This window comes from Mus pahari, chromosome 5, assembly GCF_900095145.1.
Source record: "Mus pahari chromosome 5, PAHARI_EIJ_v1.1, whole genome shotgun sequence".
NCBI lineage: Eukaryota > Metazoa > Chordata > Mammalia > Rodentia > Muridae > Mus > Mus pahari.
In genome coordinates, this window is record NC_034594.1 from 65,333,118 (window position 1) to 65,350,625 (window position 17,508).

The 17,508-nt window shown below is 47.2% G+C and overlaps 2 protein-coding genes across 4 annotated transcripts in view; one reads left to right on the forward strand and one right to left on the reverse strand.

Annotated features, from left to right (window-relative positions):
- Nucleotides 1-6,958, forward strand: part of Dgkd (diacylglycerol kinase delta) — a 92,337-nt gene extending 85,379 nt beyond the window's left edge. For all 3 annotated transcript variants that reach the window (XM_021198877.1, XM_029539060.1, XM_029539059.1), the window contains 6 exons: nt 562-673; nt 755-847; nt 1,634-1,753; nt 2,623-2,752; nt 3,843-3,973; nt 4,826-6,958. In XM_021198877.1, coding sequence (XP_021054536.1) covers nt 562-673; nt 755-847; nt 1,634-1,753; nt 2,623-2,752; nt 3,843-3,973; nt 4,826-4,915 — 676 coding nt within the window. In that variant the 3' untranslated portion in view covers nt 4,916-6,958. The remainder of the gene's footprint in view (nt 1-561; nt 674-754; nt 848-1,633; nt 1,754-2,622; nt 2,753-3,842; nt 3,974-4,825) is intronic.
- A 451-nt stretch (nt 6,959-7,409) lies between these two features.
- Nucleotides 7,410-17,508, reverse strand: part of Usp40 (ubiquitin specific peptidase 40) — a 70,087-nt gene continuing 59,988 nt past the window's right edge. The window contains exons 25-31 of the mRNA XM_021198545.2: nt 16,730-16,824; nt 14,574-14,692; nt 13,870-13,935; nt 12,384-12,594; nt 12,157-12,252; nt 10,730-10,824; nt 7,410-9,145 (exon numbers count right to left, since the gene is read on the reverse strand). Coding sequence (XP_021054204.1) covers nt 9,034-9,145; nt 10,730-10,824; nt 12,157-12,252; nt 12,384-12,594; nt 13,870-13,935; nt 14,574-14,692; nt 16,730-16,824 — 794 coding nt within the window. The 3' untranslated portion in view covers nt 7,410-9,033. The remainder of the gene's footprint in view (nt 9,146-10,729; nt 10,825-12,156; nt 12,253-12,383; nt 12,595-13,869; nt 13,936-14,573; nt 14,693-16,729; nt 16,825-17,508) is intronic.

Consider the following 17,508-nt stretch of genomic DNA (forward strand, 5'->3'; position numbering starts at 1 on the left):
AATCCCTGGTAGCCCAGGAAGCCCGGCTGCTGGGAAGGTGTGCTTTCTAGGTCACTGAAAGCCACAAGTAGCTTCCCACAGTATGTGCAAGTTGCTCCCTAGCTTTTCTCCCAGCATGCCCTGCTCTATCCCACCTCACCCAGCTTCTCTGAGATTCCCCTGGTCAGCTCTTGGTCTTACCAGGCTGATGTGGCTCAGAGCTCATCAGCACACCAGGTTTCTCTGTCAAAGGTGGGTCTCACTTGAAGTTCCAGAATGTCTTAGCATGATGCAGCATCTGTGTCCCCAACTTTCTTGACTGTCAGCCTGCAAGCAAAGCTGTTTGCTTTCCATTTTATGAGAGGTTTCATCTTACACATTTTTCTCCCTGGAAGAGCTAGGATTTGGTATCAGATTTCCCATTAAAGTCCACTATTTGTTGCTATTGGGATGTGATATGCCTGTGGCTGTGACTGAGAGGTCACTATCTCCACTGGTGTGTCAGACTACCCCCTTTGCATATGTCCCCTGGGTGTGTTCATAAGCAGTGTGTAAGGCCTGACATGTGCCTCTTTCCTTCAGCATTCGGGAAATAGCACAGTCCCACAGAGACATGGAACAGGAACTCGCACATGCTGTCAATGCCAGCTCCAAAGCCATGGAGCGAGTATACGGCAAGCCCAGAACTGCAGAGGTACTTGGTCTTATGGGGTCTGGCTCGTCCTCACCTTTATAGCTTTATAGCCTTTCATATGGATGCATTTGTTCTTCTCAGGGGTTGAACTGCAGCTTTGTTCTGGAGATGGTAAATAACATCAGAGCACTACGCAGTGAGACAGAGCTGCTGCTGGCTGGGAAGATGGCCCTGGTGAGTTGATAACTGACAGGGGGGTTCTGACTGTATGTGAGGTGTAGGTCCAGGGTGCTAGACATGTAGGGTAGCAGTTTTCAGTCCAGGGTCCTAAGCCTGAAGAAAGGGGCCTCAAAACCATGTAGTGTGGCTATTATGTTGTGGCCAAATTTCTTTGACAACATCTCAGCCAGCCAGGGTGTTGTCAGATGTTAAAGATGCCTTCAACAGTGTCTGTGTGGCTAGGTGCCAGTCGTAACATCGGGTGTGATGCACTGTGGTCTGTCTCCACTCATGACTTTCACTCCACTCATGTGAAATTGGCTGCTGAGTTAACCCTTAGTTCATTGGATGGGAGTAGGGGTATTGCTGGGCTCTAGGAGCTTGCTCAGATGGCTGGCTACTAGCTTGCATATGACATGGAAGGGCACTGCTGGAGACCTCAGACTAGAACCATCCCACTCTCCACCCCAAAGAGGTGCTGTCCTGAATGCCCAGATGTTGCACTAGCTGCCTCCAATGCTTGTGCAGGAGCATGGCCTGCCCACTTGGTGACAGAACCCAGGGGGACTGCAGCTGGCCAGGTACTAGGTTTGCTATATGTGGTTTCCCTAAGCTAGAGCAGAGGTCTACCCATCCTCACCTGTTCAAGGAAGGACATTCTGGGCTCAAGCCTTAGCTTCAGTTCTGCTAAGTTTTTATAGCCACCAAGGATTTTGGTCTAAGCCTTAACTACCTCTTGGCTGGCCCAGGTTTGCTGTGCTTATTAACAGCTCCGTTTCTCTCTCCCTTCCTCTGGAGCAGCAATTGGATCCCCCTCAGAAGGAACGGCTCAGGGCTGCCCTAATTGAGATGGACCAGCAGCTCAGGAAGCTGACAGACACTCCCTGGCTTTGCCAGCCCCTGGAGCCTGGTGAGGAAGAGGTATGTGGGTCCTGTACATAGTTACAGGGTTTAGTGTCTCATGCCATTGGTCCCTGTATACAATATAGTCAGTCCTTGAGGCTTTGGAATTGAGGTAGCTAGCTGGTCTGCCTTCTGGAGACTTCTCTACTAAAATGGCCTTTGAGGCATGGAGAAATTTAGAAATGGAGGAAGGAATTGAGAGTTGGGAATGAAAAGTGATCCATGATCTTCACTGATTCTGAAACAGCAGGACTGGGGTGAAGAGCAGGTGGCAAGAGCTTGGAGATTGGTGATAGGAACTCAGTTGGTGTGTCCCGTCCCCATTCAGTGTGATCTACAGGAACTTAAGAGAGTGTTAGACAGGGACCCAGGCATACTGTTCCTGGATAGAATCTACCTACAGCAGGAGACAGAAGAGGGAAGTATCTGGCAAGGATAAACCTAGGCTGCCCCTGGGCTTCTGGTGTCTTAGAGATAGAACAGAAAGGGCCAAGAGAAAAAGTCATCTTGGCCTTCTATAACACTGGAGACAGTGTCCTCTTTAACATCGTTATAGAACATAAATGATATGAAACAACCTCTGCCCAGCTTAGTCTGTTGGAACCTTTGGCAGCAGTATGTAAAAGTTAAGGATAAGGATGTTGGGGCTGGAGAGATGGCTTAGTGTTTAAGAGCACAAACTGCCCTTCCAGAGGACCTGAGTTTGGTTGTCATCACTCAGAGGACTCACAACTACTTGTATAATACTACTTCCCAGGCACCCATACAAATGTATAAGAACAAATAAGAGTATAAAAAATTTAATTAACAAAGTACCTCTTCCTATCCCCAACCCCCGACTATAGATTAGACCTTGGCAATGAGTTTCTGACTCTGTGTTTTTTTAGTCTCTCCAACAGAATGTGATGCTGGATCTTACTAAACGCAGTCGTAGTGGTAAATTCCGCCTTGTGACCAAGTTTAAAAAGGAGAAAAACAATAAGAACAAAGAAGTTCACAGTAACCTAGGAGGCCCTGGTATCTGCCCCCTCCTGTGTGTCTCTCTGGCTATCCAGGCCCAGTTCTCCTGGTCTCTGCTTTTCTCCTCAGCATTGAGGCTTTTCCCCTTGGTCTTGTGCTATAATCCCTAGTCACATGGCTATACTAGTCTGTCTTATAGCTGTTAAGACCATACCTTGCTTGTTTTCTCTCTGTCTGGGTACTGACTGATGTCATGCTTTGCTTGAATGCATCTTCCATGGATACTGTGGAGTGATGGGCAACTGAGCCGACCTGCCTACACTGAATTTGGGGCTGGAAGTGGGGAGGACAACAAGAATGACAAGACAAACTTGGAGACACAAAACTCTAGACTCAAGACTGTGCTGGAGTTCTCTGTGCCTGTTTCCTCTGGCAGGCTACTGATTCCCATTTAATTGACTCACTGATCAAGGTTCTTAAGCTTGGCCCTCTGGGCCACTGTGATTGTGGGTGAAGAATCAATGGGAAGTGGTGCTAAAGAACATTCCCCTACCCCCTTTGGATCAGTAAATTGGGTCTTTAAATGTATTTCAGTGGTTGGCCCTGGGTACTGTGTCTGGCACCTTTAGGGGCCAGGGCTGGAATTGGTGTGGCATTTGCTACCATTCAGGGCAGCTTCTGTTTGAGTTTTTCTTTGCATGTTTGTCTAAAATTGAGTTTATGTGAATGATGGTGGCTCTGACTCTGCATGGCCTAAGTCTCTGCACATCTCCTGTAGTGCTCCAGCTGTGAACTCCTCTGGAAGCTAGGGAAATGCTGGCTTTAGTCACAAAGATGTTCCCTCTGTGTTTGGTACTGTTTAATTCCTCTGGGACACAGAAGTAGCCAAAAGGCTAGTGACCCACCTGACAGTAGTAATCAGCACATCTGCAGTGCATGCCCCTCAGGAGGGTAGCTCTTTTGTCTCCTTTACACTGCTGGAGCACAGTGCCTGTGGCTGGGTGATGGTTCTGGCTTTTGGGGACATCTTGGGTGGCACTGCTGGAATGTCTTGGGTGGCACTGCTGGGTGTCTTGGTGCTGGCTGCTGCCTACTTGGCGCTGGGCTATGGGCATTCACTGCACTCGTGCTTTTCCGTCTCTGACAGTTCACCTCTGGGGGACAGAGGAGGTTGCTGCCTGGCTGGAGCACCTCAGTCTCTGTGAGTATAAGGACATCTTCACGCGGCACGACATCCGGGGCTCTGAGCTCCTGCACCTGGAGCGGAGGGACCTCAAGGTACTTCACAGGTGTCTTCCTAGAACCCGCACCTGCACTTTACACACTTTTCAACTACGTCCTCTTCCCTGACTGTTCTAGCATCACTGGTCATCAGTTGTTCTTGGGCCTTTGTGTGTACCCCAGGGTACACAGGTCTTGATGACTCCCCCTGATACAAATAAGCAAGGCCAGGTGCAGACATGATGGGAGAAGCCTTGATTTTCTTAGCCACAAAAGGAACTGTCCTCCTAACTTTAGAAACTAGTGGATACTGCTCCATGGTGATAGGTTCTAATAGTTGGTGGGCCACACTGCCCACAGTGAGTGAAGATGGAAGAGTCTGCTTTCTCAAGGCTGGTTTCACAGGCAACCACTTGGCTCCTTGGCAGCTGCTGCCACTTCACCTCACAGGGACAAGGGTCAGGTGGTTCATCCTCCCATCCCTGTGCATGTGTGGTCAGGTCTACACCCACTGCACTTGACTCACATAGCCAAGCCCTGGCCTGCGCGGCCTTGCAGAGCTGTCTTGGAGTGGGCATTGCTTCTGGTTGTGTCCAAAGGTAGAAAACGGCCACCGGGGCCTACTTAACTGGTAGCTCTCCCAATGCCACCCACTTGCTGTCAGGCCTCTGTTCTTTGCTGGCTGTCCTTCACAACAGTAGTCTTTGTAGGACACAGGAACCATGCATTGGGTGTCTGCATGACTGACATTTGTGCTGATTTCCTTCCTATTTCATCCATTGGTCATTTTCCTAAGTTGTACTTGAAAAGGAGACTGAGAAAGCTTTTTGGTGGCAGCCCATTTGTAGAGCCTCTGGTCTGAGCCCTCTTCCAAATATCCATGTTGTCCGTCTTCCTTCTCTGTTGCAGGACCTTGGTGTGACCAAAGTGGGCCATATGAAGAGGATCCTTTGTGGGATCAAGGAGCTGAGCCGGAGCTCCCCTGCCGCCGAGGCCTAGCCTCTGCATTCTCTGCCTGCATTCTCCGCTCCTCCCGAGACTGAAGCCCAGGGCGGACACTGCCAGTACTCAGCCCCTGGCCTTTCTCATGGTGCTATTCCTTTTGTTAGAGACAGGAAGCCCTATGCCCGTTGGTAACAGCTTTGGAGTCTTGAACATACCAACACAGCTACCTTTGAGAGAATACTTTTCCTAGCTGCAGTCATTTGGGGGCAGACTGTGTCACATCCACTTGCGGCTCTTGCTAACCTGCCTTGTGGGCCACAGGGAATGTGGTGAATGAAGCCTGACCGCCCAGCACCTGGCACCCCTGCAGAACCCTCCTACCTGGGGCACATGCTTGGATTGTGCTGTGCACTCCTTTCTGTGTCCTTTATGGTCACACTGGGTAGTACCATCTTCTGCCTCTGTTGGCTCTCAGAAGCAGAGTTGGGTCTGGCCTCAGTGGCCCTCACCAGAATGTTCTCTGTGCCTGCTCCCCACTCTGTGGTTCTTCACAGCAGCCCCGCAAAGGCAGCCCACTGCTGTTGCCCCCTTTGTTCACAAGTTTTGTTTTAAAAAACAAGCTTATTTACTTTCCTGGTCTGAAAGTGGCATGGATGTGTTTCCAGGCTTGTTATAGTCTGTGAGGAAGAAGGAAAGTCCTCCTGCTTAGGCCAGGTCTCGGGACACTTGGTTCTCCCCACTCTTGTCCTCTGGGCTGTGAGCATGTGGACAGCCCATGCGTCTCCTCAGCATGCTACAGGTGTCTGCAATCCAGTCTGGGGCAGACAAGGATTGCCACTAACTCAGCATTCCTGTGGAGACCAGGCTTCCTTGATGCTGGAAGTGACATATGCCATGGGAGAATGAATAGGGGCGGCCATCTGGGGCCATCTTGGGTGGCTTCTCATCTGCGCTGAGGTTTGTTGTCCCAGGAGATGCCTGTGAGGCCTCTATTGCTGCTGCCCTGCCACTATCTGCTGGGCAGAAAGCGCCCCAAGGCCCAGACTACATTCTGTGGGCAGTTCCCCGGTGAGGATGTCCCTGGCCTTCACTGCCACTGACTTACCCTTCTCTACTTTTGAGACAGTCCTCCACAGGGACTTGTATAACAGCTGGAAAGGGCTGTAGCTCAGCCCTGGCAGGAGAGCTGCTGGTCTGTGGTCCTCACCAAAGATGTCTGTGAACTCTGCCAGTGCTTCCCCATCTGACATGGGAAGGAAGTGCTGAATTTGGACTCTGGGTAGAGTCTGCAGCAGCTCCAGCTGGGAGACAAGGTTGACCTGCAGTTTGTACTGAAGACTAGACTCCTTGTTCATCTTCCCTTTCCTGGTGACAGATCTGAGAGCCCTGGTGAGCAGAGTGGAGTATGCAGAGAGCCTACAGTGTCGTTCCTGCTGCGTTCTGCCCCAGGCCTAGAATTCCATCCACTGTGTATCAGCTGTGGGTTGGGAGAATCTCTGACCTGTGTGTGGGCGTTGCTGCCTCCCTGAAGGGAAATAATTTTCACTTTTCCACCTGGGATTCTATTTTCCACTGAGCAGTCAATGTAGACCAGAATGTGGAAGCAGGGATAACCTTAGATAATTCACAGAGCTTTTTCCAGCCAGACCAGCTGAAACTTAGGTGACTAGGGTCCTGAGAAACAACTGTGGGCAATGGCCTTCTTGAGAAAGCTTCATGTGAGGGTGTTAGAAATCATTATTGTCAACAAAAAGTCAAAGGTCCAGTCTGAGTGCTGGAGGGACCTGCCAGGTGGCCATGCTCTCCGCAGATGTGTTCTGGCCATCACCATCCTGCCCCAAACACCCGACTCCCAACCCCATAGCAGTTCTCTAGAGTTCTGAAGAGGGATAGAATGAAGGATCCCAAGGAATTGGAGTAAAGGTTTTGTGCCTGCAGGTGGGGCTAACTTAAACCCCTCATATTTATAATCTTAATTTATAGTGACCATCTGGAGCAGATGCCTCTTGTATTGTTATGTACATAGTCTGCATCAGAGAGTTGTAAATAAGTTCTTCTGTGTATAATAAAACAGGCCTGTTTTTGATCTTCCAGTGAGCATTCCTGTCCTCATTTCTGTGCTGACAGTTGTTAGCGGTTCTGAAGATAGCTGACTTGGTGGCTATAATGCAGAACAGAGCTGTTACATTCCAAGGGTCTGCTGATGTACAGTTCAGCCAGAGTAGCTCTGGGTTAGTCACTAGCAACAACAAAAACTTCTGGATGGCAGCTGCCATTCATGCTTCTTTCAGGATGCTGGCAATCATCGTCACACATTGGTGGTTAGCTTGCTGAACTACAGTGCTCCAGCAGGCAGTGTGGCAGTTGTGGTATTGCTGAGTCTCTCATAATTATATCTGACCTAGAGGGAAGCTAGCAGCTATGAAACCACTTTTGGATTGCCAGGAAATTCAAAGTCCCTACTGCCATGGCCCTGGCCAGATCCTATGCCCAGAATTGTAAACAGAAATACTTAACAGCCAGTTCTTCCAGTACACTTTCCCAAGAGTATACATTTATTTTAAGCTAAAATATACTTATTTCCAAAATCAATGTTTCTAATATAACTCATGATTGTTGAATGTCTAGAGAAAAAAGAAAGTTCTGCTGCTTGAAGAAAAAGTCATACAAGTTCCTCAAGCAGCAGAGCACAAGTCGGCAGTATATGACAGAGTTGAGGACTGCAACTTTAAAAATGTTTTATTTTTTTTCTTTAATAAGGTCTTAGTGTTTTTCCCTGTTTTGTCTATCAAACAAACAAACAAGAAACCAACCAAATAGGCTTGTCAACAGACTTGGGCTGCAGCCAGCACTTGAGGCATGTCTTCTGGCTCCTCCAGGTACTAAGAGGATCAGGGAGCCTCTGGCTTCCTGAAAGCAAAGTGTCTGAGCTGGTACATCAGTACTGTATTGCCAGAGGCTGGGGACAAACTAAGGAACTATGTCAGTTACAGTACAAGAAACAGTAGCCAGTATCCAGAGGGCTCAGTTGTGGTCAAGTAATGTTTACTGTTTGGGTCTCCCAGAACCCCTTGGTGTGTAGCTAGAAGGACATGGCCAGAAAAGGTAACTAGTCCAAGTCCAACATCTTATAATACAAGTGCTTCAATAGAAGCAGTCACCTAACATGACACTGACTCTGGCAAATGGTGTTGGGAAGATGAAGAACAGGATTACCAGCTGAGCCTCAGCTTCACAGAGAAGCCAGCATAGCTGCACCAGAAATGTGAAAAGCCAGCAGGGGCTAGCTGAAGCCCAGGCCAGAGTAACTTTCTTTGTCTTACAGCACATGAGTTCTGTTACAGGGAGACATGTAAGAGCTGATAAGAGAGTGATGCCCTGACAACTCCTCTTAGGAATACTGTCTGTCACAGGCTAAGTCAGCCCAGGGCCTAAACCTGCTAGTTCAGTAATAGATGCTGTTTTGATAGTGCATTAATTACAGTACATAAATACCAAATCTCTTCAACCTGTGCTGACTGAGAAGGAAGACGCCTCATTTTCCCCAAGACAAATAGGAGCCTGGGTTTGTTGTGCTAGGCATCTTTGATGGTCCTGACTCCTTCCAGAGTGTGTAGGTGGTAGACAACACAGCAGGTGAGTGCCATACGTAGCTTTTCCTGCACAGATGGCTTAGAGTCCTACTTTGAATTTGGCTCAAGAGGAGGCACATGGCATAGTGAGGGCTGGAACTGGGAATGAAGTCAGGACACACATCCTTCCTTGCAGCTTCCTTCAGTAAGGTGCCAGAACTAGATGACTAGCTGGTCACCTCAAGAGTGGGTAAGTAGCTGATCTTGTGGCTTACCTATCAGATTTGTCCTCTTTGAGCAACTTGCCATTGTCCAGAAGTATACTTTCTGGGAAGAGGCCACAGGCCACATGTAAGGTCTATTCCGGGCATAGTGTCTGGGTCTGAGCCGGCTCTGCAGCCGCTGTGTTACAGAGCTAGTAACCAGGTAGGTGCACTTGCTTGGTCTGAGAAGTGCCATCCCTTCGCCTGTCACAAAGCTGAAGACTTGAGATCACTGGCTGTGGAGGCAACCAGCTTGTCCACCATAAACCCACAAGGTGTCTGTCATAGAACTGGCAGGACGGTTCTATCTGGAGCACAGGAAATACTGCTGCAGGGGCTATCTGAAGCTTGCAACATGGATGGACAGAGAAGCTTCTGGTCCCCGGAACCTAGTGGGCATCGCTGCATTGGAGAACACATCGCTGCTCTGTGCACGATGGACTTCTCGGCTGTGGGAGACAGAGGGTATCACTGATACACAATCATGGCTGAGGGGCTTATATAGTTGGTTTTTGTTCATTTACAATTTATTTTTGTGCATGAGTATTTTGTCTGCATGCTTACTACCTGTGGAGGTGAAAAGAGGGCACTGGATCCCCTGGAACAGGGGTTATAAATAGTTGTAAACCACCATGTGTGTGCTGGGAACTGAAGTTAGGTCCTCTGTAAGAGCAACAAGGGCCATCTCTCCAGCCCCTGTGTTGAGGTACTTAGAATGGCTCCCAAATGAATTCCAGATACTAGGGATCAAGGTAGAATAGGATTTTCAAGTTGGACAGATGTTTTTCAACTGCCCATCTGAGGCCCCAGTTTACTCTCATGTAAGAATGGGGTTCCCCACATCCTGACTCCACACGGTTAATAGGCAGCTGTGCACAATCATTTCACAGCAGAGTGACCTTTTTCTCCCTCACATTTTAAACTGAAAACATTCAGTGTACCCAAATCATACCCACACTCCTATGTGACAGTTCAGGTGGCTCCATTTTGCCCCCTCAGTCCCCGTCCCCAGAGAACCACCTCTCTAACCACTTGGCAAACTAGTCTTCACTGTGACTTACAAACACAATCATGGTACTGTGACTCCTGGGTCTGGCAGTTACAATGTATAGTACCCTCTTCAGATGGCTCCCATGAGACTCATGCTAAGGCTGAGCTTAGGCTACTGCATTTTCTCGTGTGTCGGTGCCAAAAGTGAGTTTGTGAGGGTATTGCTGTGTGATAGGTGCATGTTCCCCAGTAGTAGAAAGCACCTCCAAAGTGGTGTTCCAGCTCTACACCTGCTAGCAAAGCCACAGACCTAGGCACGGTCTTCTCACCAGTGTGGTGTCATTTCAGCATCCTAAATGGACATGTAGTGGTTTGAATTGACATTTGATTGATGAGTAAGCAGAACTGAACATTTCCTGTATGCTGACAAGCTGCTGTACTGCCCTTCTGCTCATGCTTTTCACCTATATATTTATTGGCTTGTTGGCTCTTCTACCAGAAGGCATATTTATACCAGTAGCCATAGCTTTTGACCTAGCCGCCATGCTTAGAGACATGCTTTACAGATAACCCAGGATCAGTGTTAGCAGCCACTATGAAGTTCATTCACATATGGCAGAAGAGTGCCATGCTCCCACCATTTGTGATGGGCTGTCAGTGATGTAGGGCAAGCATGCTCTCTGAAATGATATGTAGGTGACAGTGATGCTGGTCCCTATGAAGGTGAACTCAACAATGAACCCCTTTGGTGGCTTTTGAGTCTGAAAGCCTGTAGTAACATTAAGCATATAAAATAAGATGGAGAAAGTGGGAAGCAGCGCAGGCTGGTGAGGATGCAGTATTCCAGTAGCATGCAAATGGGAGTGCTGGCGGAACGATGTTCCAGCTCTACACCGCGATGAAGATGACAGCTGACCTGGAACACGGCTGGGTGACAACTAGGGCCCTGCAGAAGATCAGCTGAGGTGTCTGGAAAGGGAGTGATAGGCCAGGCCTGCATCCCTAGTGGCCTTGAGTGGACCACGGCCAGGCCTTACACTCACCTTTTCTTTTTTTCCAGAGCTAGCCGCTTCTGGTTTTCCTTTCCAATGTCATCTCTGATTGTGCTGAAATCATCATTGTCATCAAACAGGAGATTCTACATTTCAAAACAATAAAGACAAGGTTTTCAGTCTGGTCTACATTTAGAACAGGCAGATAGTAAACTATCCAAACTAAAAAGAAAAAGAAGGTACTCTGATTTAACTGATTTTTAAAAAATACAAAATTTTTTTTAGTCAGTATTTGTATGTATGCATATATGTGGGGGGCATATGCATAACATGCACATGCTACAACACACATGTGGAGATCATAAGACAACTCTGTAGAGACCATTCTATTCTTCCTGTGGGTGGGAGGATGGCCCAGCAGGTAAGAGTACTTGTGGCTCAAGCTTGCAGCCTTTGTTATAAGGGGTGAAAACGGGGACCACCAGGACTTGCTGGCCAGCAGCCTATTTCCAGCTTCCGTGAGAGAATAAAGTGGAAGGTGTTAGAGCGGGACACCCAACATCCTCCACTGGCCTCTACATACACAGGTATTCACAGCCACACACACAAATGAATAAAAATAGCTCTGCTATTAAAGCCCAGACTGGCCTGAAACTTAGAATCCCCCTGCCTTCAACTCCTAAGTGCTGAGATTAAGCTACCATGCCGAGCCGTTTGCTAGTATTTTACTTAAGAGTTAGGTTTTTATGTTTCTTGTGTGATGGTTCATATTACCAGCCAACTTGACAGAAAGTAGAGGCAGCCTGTGGGGGATGGTCTTGACTGCCTTACCTGGGGTGGGCACCTGCTTACTATGCGTGGTGTCATTCTCTGGACACAGGATTCTGGGCTGTACAGAATGGAGGAAGAGCTGAGCAGCAAGCATGCAGCTCATCACTCTATGTCCTGACTATGGTTGTCATGTGACAAGGTGCCTCAAGCTCCAGTCACCGTGACTACATCATGATCTGCAATAAACCTTTTCTCCCTTACGTTGATTTTGTCAGGATGCTTTTCAGAATGATAGGAAAAGAAACAAGGACAATGGTCATAAGCAAGTTGGCTAAGTTCTTTATTATTGTCCTTGACAGTGCTGGTCTCAGGGTCTACCTGCTGTCCTCACACAATGAATTATTGGTCTTTCCTCTGAAACAATTTGTGTAAGATTAGACTATCTGGTAAGCTTCTCTGAAAAAAAAATTTTTTAAAGATTTATTTATTTATTATATGTAAGTATACTGTAGCTGTCTTCAGACACTCCAGAAGAGGGAGTCAGATCTCATTATAGATGGTTGTGAGCCACCATGTGGTTGCTGGGATTTGAACTCAGGGCCTTCAGAAGAGCAGTCGGTGCTCTTACCCGCTGAGCCATCTCACCAGCCCCCCTCTCTGAAATATTTGATTCTTGATTCAAAATGATAAATTCACTTTTAACCCACCTTAATGCCAATAGTGTCTCCATCTTTCAAGTAATATGGTCCCCCTTGCAAAGTATCTTGGTTTTTCTTCTTTTTCCTTTTGGCAACTTGCTGATTCTATTGGAACATCAAATACCAATAAGATTCGACTTGAAGTTTTCTCTGGACTCTCTGCCACTGTGAAAGACCTTTGTTCTAACATCAGGTCGGTCAGAGAGAGCCTGGTTTCCAGAGAAAGCCCAACTTACCCAGCTAGATATTGGAAGCCATTCAAACTTTTCAGGAAAATATTTGGCAATTTCAATTTTCTCCACAGGAAGAGAATAGAAGTCAGCCACTCTCTGCCTCAAGGAGCCAGCAGTCCATCCTCTGGTGGTGTCCCATACCAGGTCTGTCGCCAGGGAGTAGGCTCTCTCACCAGGGATGCGTAGCTGTGTCCTCAGCAGTACATCTCGGGGCCTACAGAAGAGCAAAGCATTTGATGGCAGACAAAAGCACAGGAAAGATGTATGCTGCAGAGGTGATGGGCAAAGCTCCCCCACCCTTCTCCAGTTCCTGAATGGTACTCAGATGGAGGTGGAGACCCACCCCAAGACTGCAGCAGAGCTCCTGCAGCAGCATGGCAAGGGGCATGAGACTACTATACTGTGAAAGCCACTGTTTACGACATAAGCTCTGCATATTATCCAGAGTCAAACCCATTCAGATTGTCTGTTAAGAAATGTCTTGAGAAACATGCAAAATATACAGAACCAATGCTCATACAGATTTATAAGTATGCTGGGAAAGGGCACAGTCTTATTAGCAATCAGAGCACTAGAAAAGTCATGAACAAGATGACCCGTTTTCATCTGCCAATTCAGGAAGCATCTAAATGATAAATATTCAAGGTGAGTTTGCAGGTAAAATCAATACTCATGAGCTCTGCATATGGGACCAGAAACTACCAGAAACCTTTTATGGAGATGAAGCATTTAAGAGATCTAAAGTGTACACACAGGTTGATTCCTGATCATCCTGCCTATACGTGTGCTCTAAGAAAGCCACTGGGGTTGACCGAGGGTCAGGCCTGGATGGAAGGGTATGTTTTCCAGAACTGACTGACAGTAAGAGCAATCTCATGACAATGGGGAGAAGGAAAGCAAATACTCATGACACTTTGATTATGGATGATTTGGGGGTGCTTCATTAGTCTATAATTACTATACCACAGATGCTATTGCAGGTCTTGGGGTGCAGAAATAAAGAAATGAACATAGTGTTTGCTCTCATAGGCATTTATATCCCAGACCAGGAGACAGACACTTGGAAATCCATCTCAGCACACAGTGGGAAAACGTGTCTCAGCAGCAGACACTGGGAAGAAGGCAGTGCAGGGACAGAATGATGGGTGGCACCTTAAATCATATGCCCTGTATTGCTAATGCCTCAGGTTGTCAAGTGCTCAGTAATGCCTTGGGTATGACAGAAAAACTAACAGTCACTGCTGTTACACCAGAGTGAGTTATAGGAAAGCCATACAGATCTCTAGAATACAATTTAGTTTGTTTGTTTGAGGCAGGTTCTTGCTGGATAGCCCAGGCTGACCTTAAACTTATGGTGCTTCTCCTGCTTCAGTCACACGCAGAATTGTGGGACAATTCAGGAGTAGGGGAAACAGCACACTTCTGATCAGGTGACTATATTTTCAGGAAAACCACCACTCCATAGGGAATGTGCAGCAGGCTTTCTTACCCCAAGTCCTCCTCTTTTTGAAGGAGCTCTAGGCAGAGCTCTGCTCTCCGGCCCAGTCTGTACTCCCTGGGATTGAAATGGAACAACTGAGTAAGTCACTAGGTTTTCTGCAAGCCCCGGCCCCAATTCCAAGTATTTTCCTGAAGAAAAGGACTGCTTTCTGAATGATGCAGCCAAGCACGCAGGCTTTCAGAAAAGGAGAGTATAACACTGCAGTGACTCCTCACTACACAGGAAGGCCCAGCTCTGAAGATGGGCAGATGCCAGTCAAACAGCCCTCTCGCCACAGTTGGTTGCCTTGCTTTTTGGTTGGTAATCAGACAGACATGAGAGAATGTGTTAGGGCTGCTTTTGCCAAAAGAAATCAAATGCCCCAAACATGCCCATTAAGATTTCTGGAGGAGGAGCAGCTGGTCATGTGTGTCCTGAATATCAGAGGGCTCACTCTAACTGCTACATCACTCTAAAGTCCTTTAAGTTATGATCATGTGGTCTCTAGAGCACAGAGAAAATGCACAATGCTCTATGTCTGATCTTAGTGTGGAGGCTGATGTTCTCCTAGAGTTAACTTTGGCAAGAAGCTTATCCAATGACAAGTTCCTAGGGATGGGTTTCCTGGGATAATGTGACTCATGGCCCTCATAGGCCCATCTCACTTCCTACAGTGGCAGCAGGATGGTGACCAGGAATCCAGAGACACTTACTTGAGCTGCCGCCAGTTAGTGCGCAAGAGCCTGCTGGGGCGCTTGTTCTCCACTGTCCAGACTCTGAGCAGGGCTATGGACTGGACAGCGAGCTTCGAAACAGAAGGCAAGGCCATGGCCTAGAAAAGAAAGAGACATATTGCCACTGGTTTTAAAAGTACTTGCGAGCATCTGAATGAAACACTACCTGACGCCGAGGGACGAGCACCTCAGTGTCAGGGCCAATAAACAATCTATTAGAGACTATAGGAGAAGCTGGGCGTGGTGGTGCACGCCTTTAATTCCAGCACTCGGGAGGCAGAGGCAGGCGGATTTCTGAGTTTGAGGCCAGCCTGGTCTACAGAGTGAGTTCCAGGACAGCCAGGGCTACACAGAGAAACCCTGTCTCGAAAAAAACCAAAAAAAAAAAAAAGACTACAGGAGAGCTGGCTGTGGTAGGACATGCCCATAACCACAACACTTGGGTGGTAGAGGCGGGAGGGNTAGGAGTTCAAGGTTATCCTTAGCTATGTTTGTATTCCAGAGCAGCCTGGGATACATCAGATCCTGTCTTCAAAAGTCAAAACATTACTGAAGTATCTGTCTTAAATGAAGAAAATCCTGGTTCTTTTTATATTCCTTTCCACTGAAATAGACCAGAAAAATGAGCCTTCTATTTTTAAATCCAAGTTTTAAAAAACCCTATTTTATTATTTTTAAATTTTGAGACAGGATTCTGCTCTGCAATTGAGTTTGGATAATTCTCCTGCCCAACCTCTTGGATACTGTATATTACAGCACTGTACTGGCACTCATGGCTGAAAAACTACCGTTGTTTGTTGTTTTGAGATAGGATTTCTCTATGTAGCCCTGGCTGTTCTGGCACTCATTATATAGACCAGGCTGGTCTTGAACTCACAGAGATCCACCTACCTCTACTCCCAAGCGTTGGGATTAAAGGCATGTGCCACTACATTAGAATTGAAAAACTTCTAAATCATGTTTTTTACAAAGCCACTTAACCAATTCTACATGGGTGTGACTCATACGTGCACAGCCTGCTCAAATAAAGCAAAAGTTCATCTTCAGCTCTTATCTACATGGACACACGTCTTCAGTGACAGAACTTTTGGATTTGAAATACTTAAGACTTTGGCTACAACAGGGAGGCCCACACTGTGTGCTCTAATTCTATAGGCGCAGGTAACTTTAAGCACTTTTCATACTGAGGATGAAGTAGAGAAAGCAGCCTTTGTTCAGTTTTTTTTTTTTTTTTTTTCGAGACAGGGTTTCTCTGTGTAGCCCTGGCTGTCCTGGAACTCACTTTGTAGACCAGGCTAGCCTCGAATTTAGAAATCCGCCTGCCTCTGCCTCCCAAGTGCTGGGATTAAAGGTGTGTGCCACCACCGCCCAGCTCTTTGTTCAGTTTTTTAACCTAAAAATGGCCATCTTTTTTCTTTCAAGGAATAAAAAGGTCTTCCCATTTGTTTTCATGGAAATGGAGCGTAAGCCTTTCTTGAGTAGGGTTATTTTATTCACTGGGGACACAAAAGATGCCATTGCAGGTCATACTAGGTCCTGCATCTGTCCCTTTAGTAACTGCCATGTCCACCACAGTCTAGCAGACCAAGATACTGTTCCATCACAGTGTGCTATCCGTCATCCAGCCTTCCCATCTGTATGGTGAGACGTAACACACAAGACAACAAAATGTACAGGCTAGGATCCTAATACAGATAGCTCTCTGCTGACCAAGGAAAACCCATACAACACTGCTTGGAACTGATGACATTTAACAAGTGGATCACAATGTACAAACAGTATAAATGAAGAGCTAAAGGGAATGCTTTATAAATGATTCAAGAAGTCATGTTTCCCTAAAGAGTCAAAAGGAACATAAGCCACAAGCTTCTGAGAACCAATCCAAACACAAGCACAGCATGCCTGTGGGAACTGTGTGAGTGGAAACCACCGGGCAACAGCACCAACAGATACCAGAAGTGTCTATGTTGAATGTGGGCTGCCTGTTGGTACTTACCCCTGACCATGGCATATAACACATGCCATATCAGGATAGACTGTAATTGGGGGAAGAGGAAATAGAAGAATAGATTAATTAATATCTCCCTGGAAGAAGCCATATCAACACCAAAGTATGCTGCAGGAAGGGGCCTGACCTGAGACTTCAGTTCCACCAATGTGGCCTCTTCTGAGATCTCCATATCCCCCAAATAGAGGAGAGAGACTTCTGCAGGCTGGGGACCAGGAGCACCTTCAAAAGACAAGAGACTCATATTTGGGTAATCTGACTTTGCCTCATGTTTCTGAAGTACTCTGCCATGTTCTCGGACTGTAAACAGGCTCACTTAGCATCCAAGCCTCTAACCCAAGTCCTTTACATGCGCTTGTGACTTCACTGTCACTCAGCAGTCAGGGATTATGCTCTCTCCCCGAGTGACCGCTCACTTACGCTCTCTCCCCGAGTGACCGCTCACTTACGCTCTCTCCCCGAGTGACCACTCTCTCCCCGAGTGACCGCTTACTTATGCTCTCTCCCTGAGTGACCGCTCACTTATGCTCTCTTCCCGCTGGCTGCTCTGCCCCACTCTCCCTGCCTCACAGAAGACTACTGGCAGGATACTCTATGTTCTTCTCTTTCTCAGGACACTTACACGAACTTGTCATTTTTCTGTGTATTTCCGTGTGTGTGTGTGTGTGTGTGTGTGTGTGTGTGCATATTTAAGAGCAGGCTTTGTAAGAGGAGACAGACTGTCCTGGTGTTTATCTACCAATGTCTGTTATGATGGACTCTATATGGAAAAGGCTCAGTAATGTTCATGGAATGAATAAAGTCTTAACAAGACTTGTATCTTGAAAATAAAACCCAAGCCGGGCGTGGTGGCGCACGCCTTTAATCCCAGCACTCAGGAGGCAGAGGCAGGTGGATTTCTGAGTT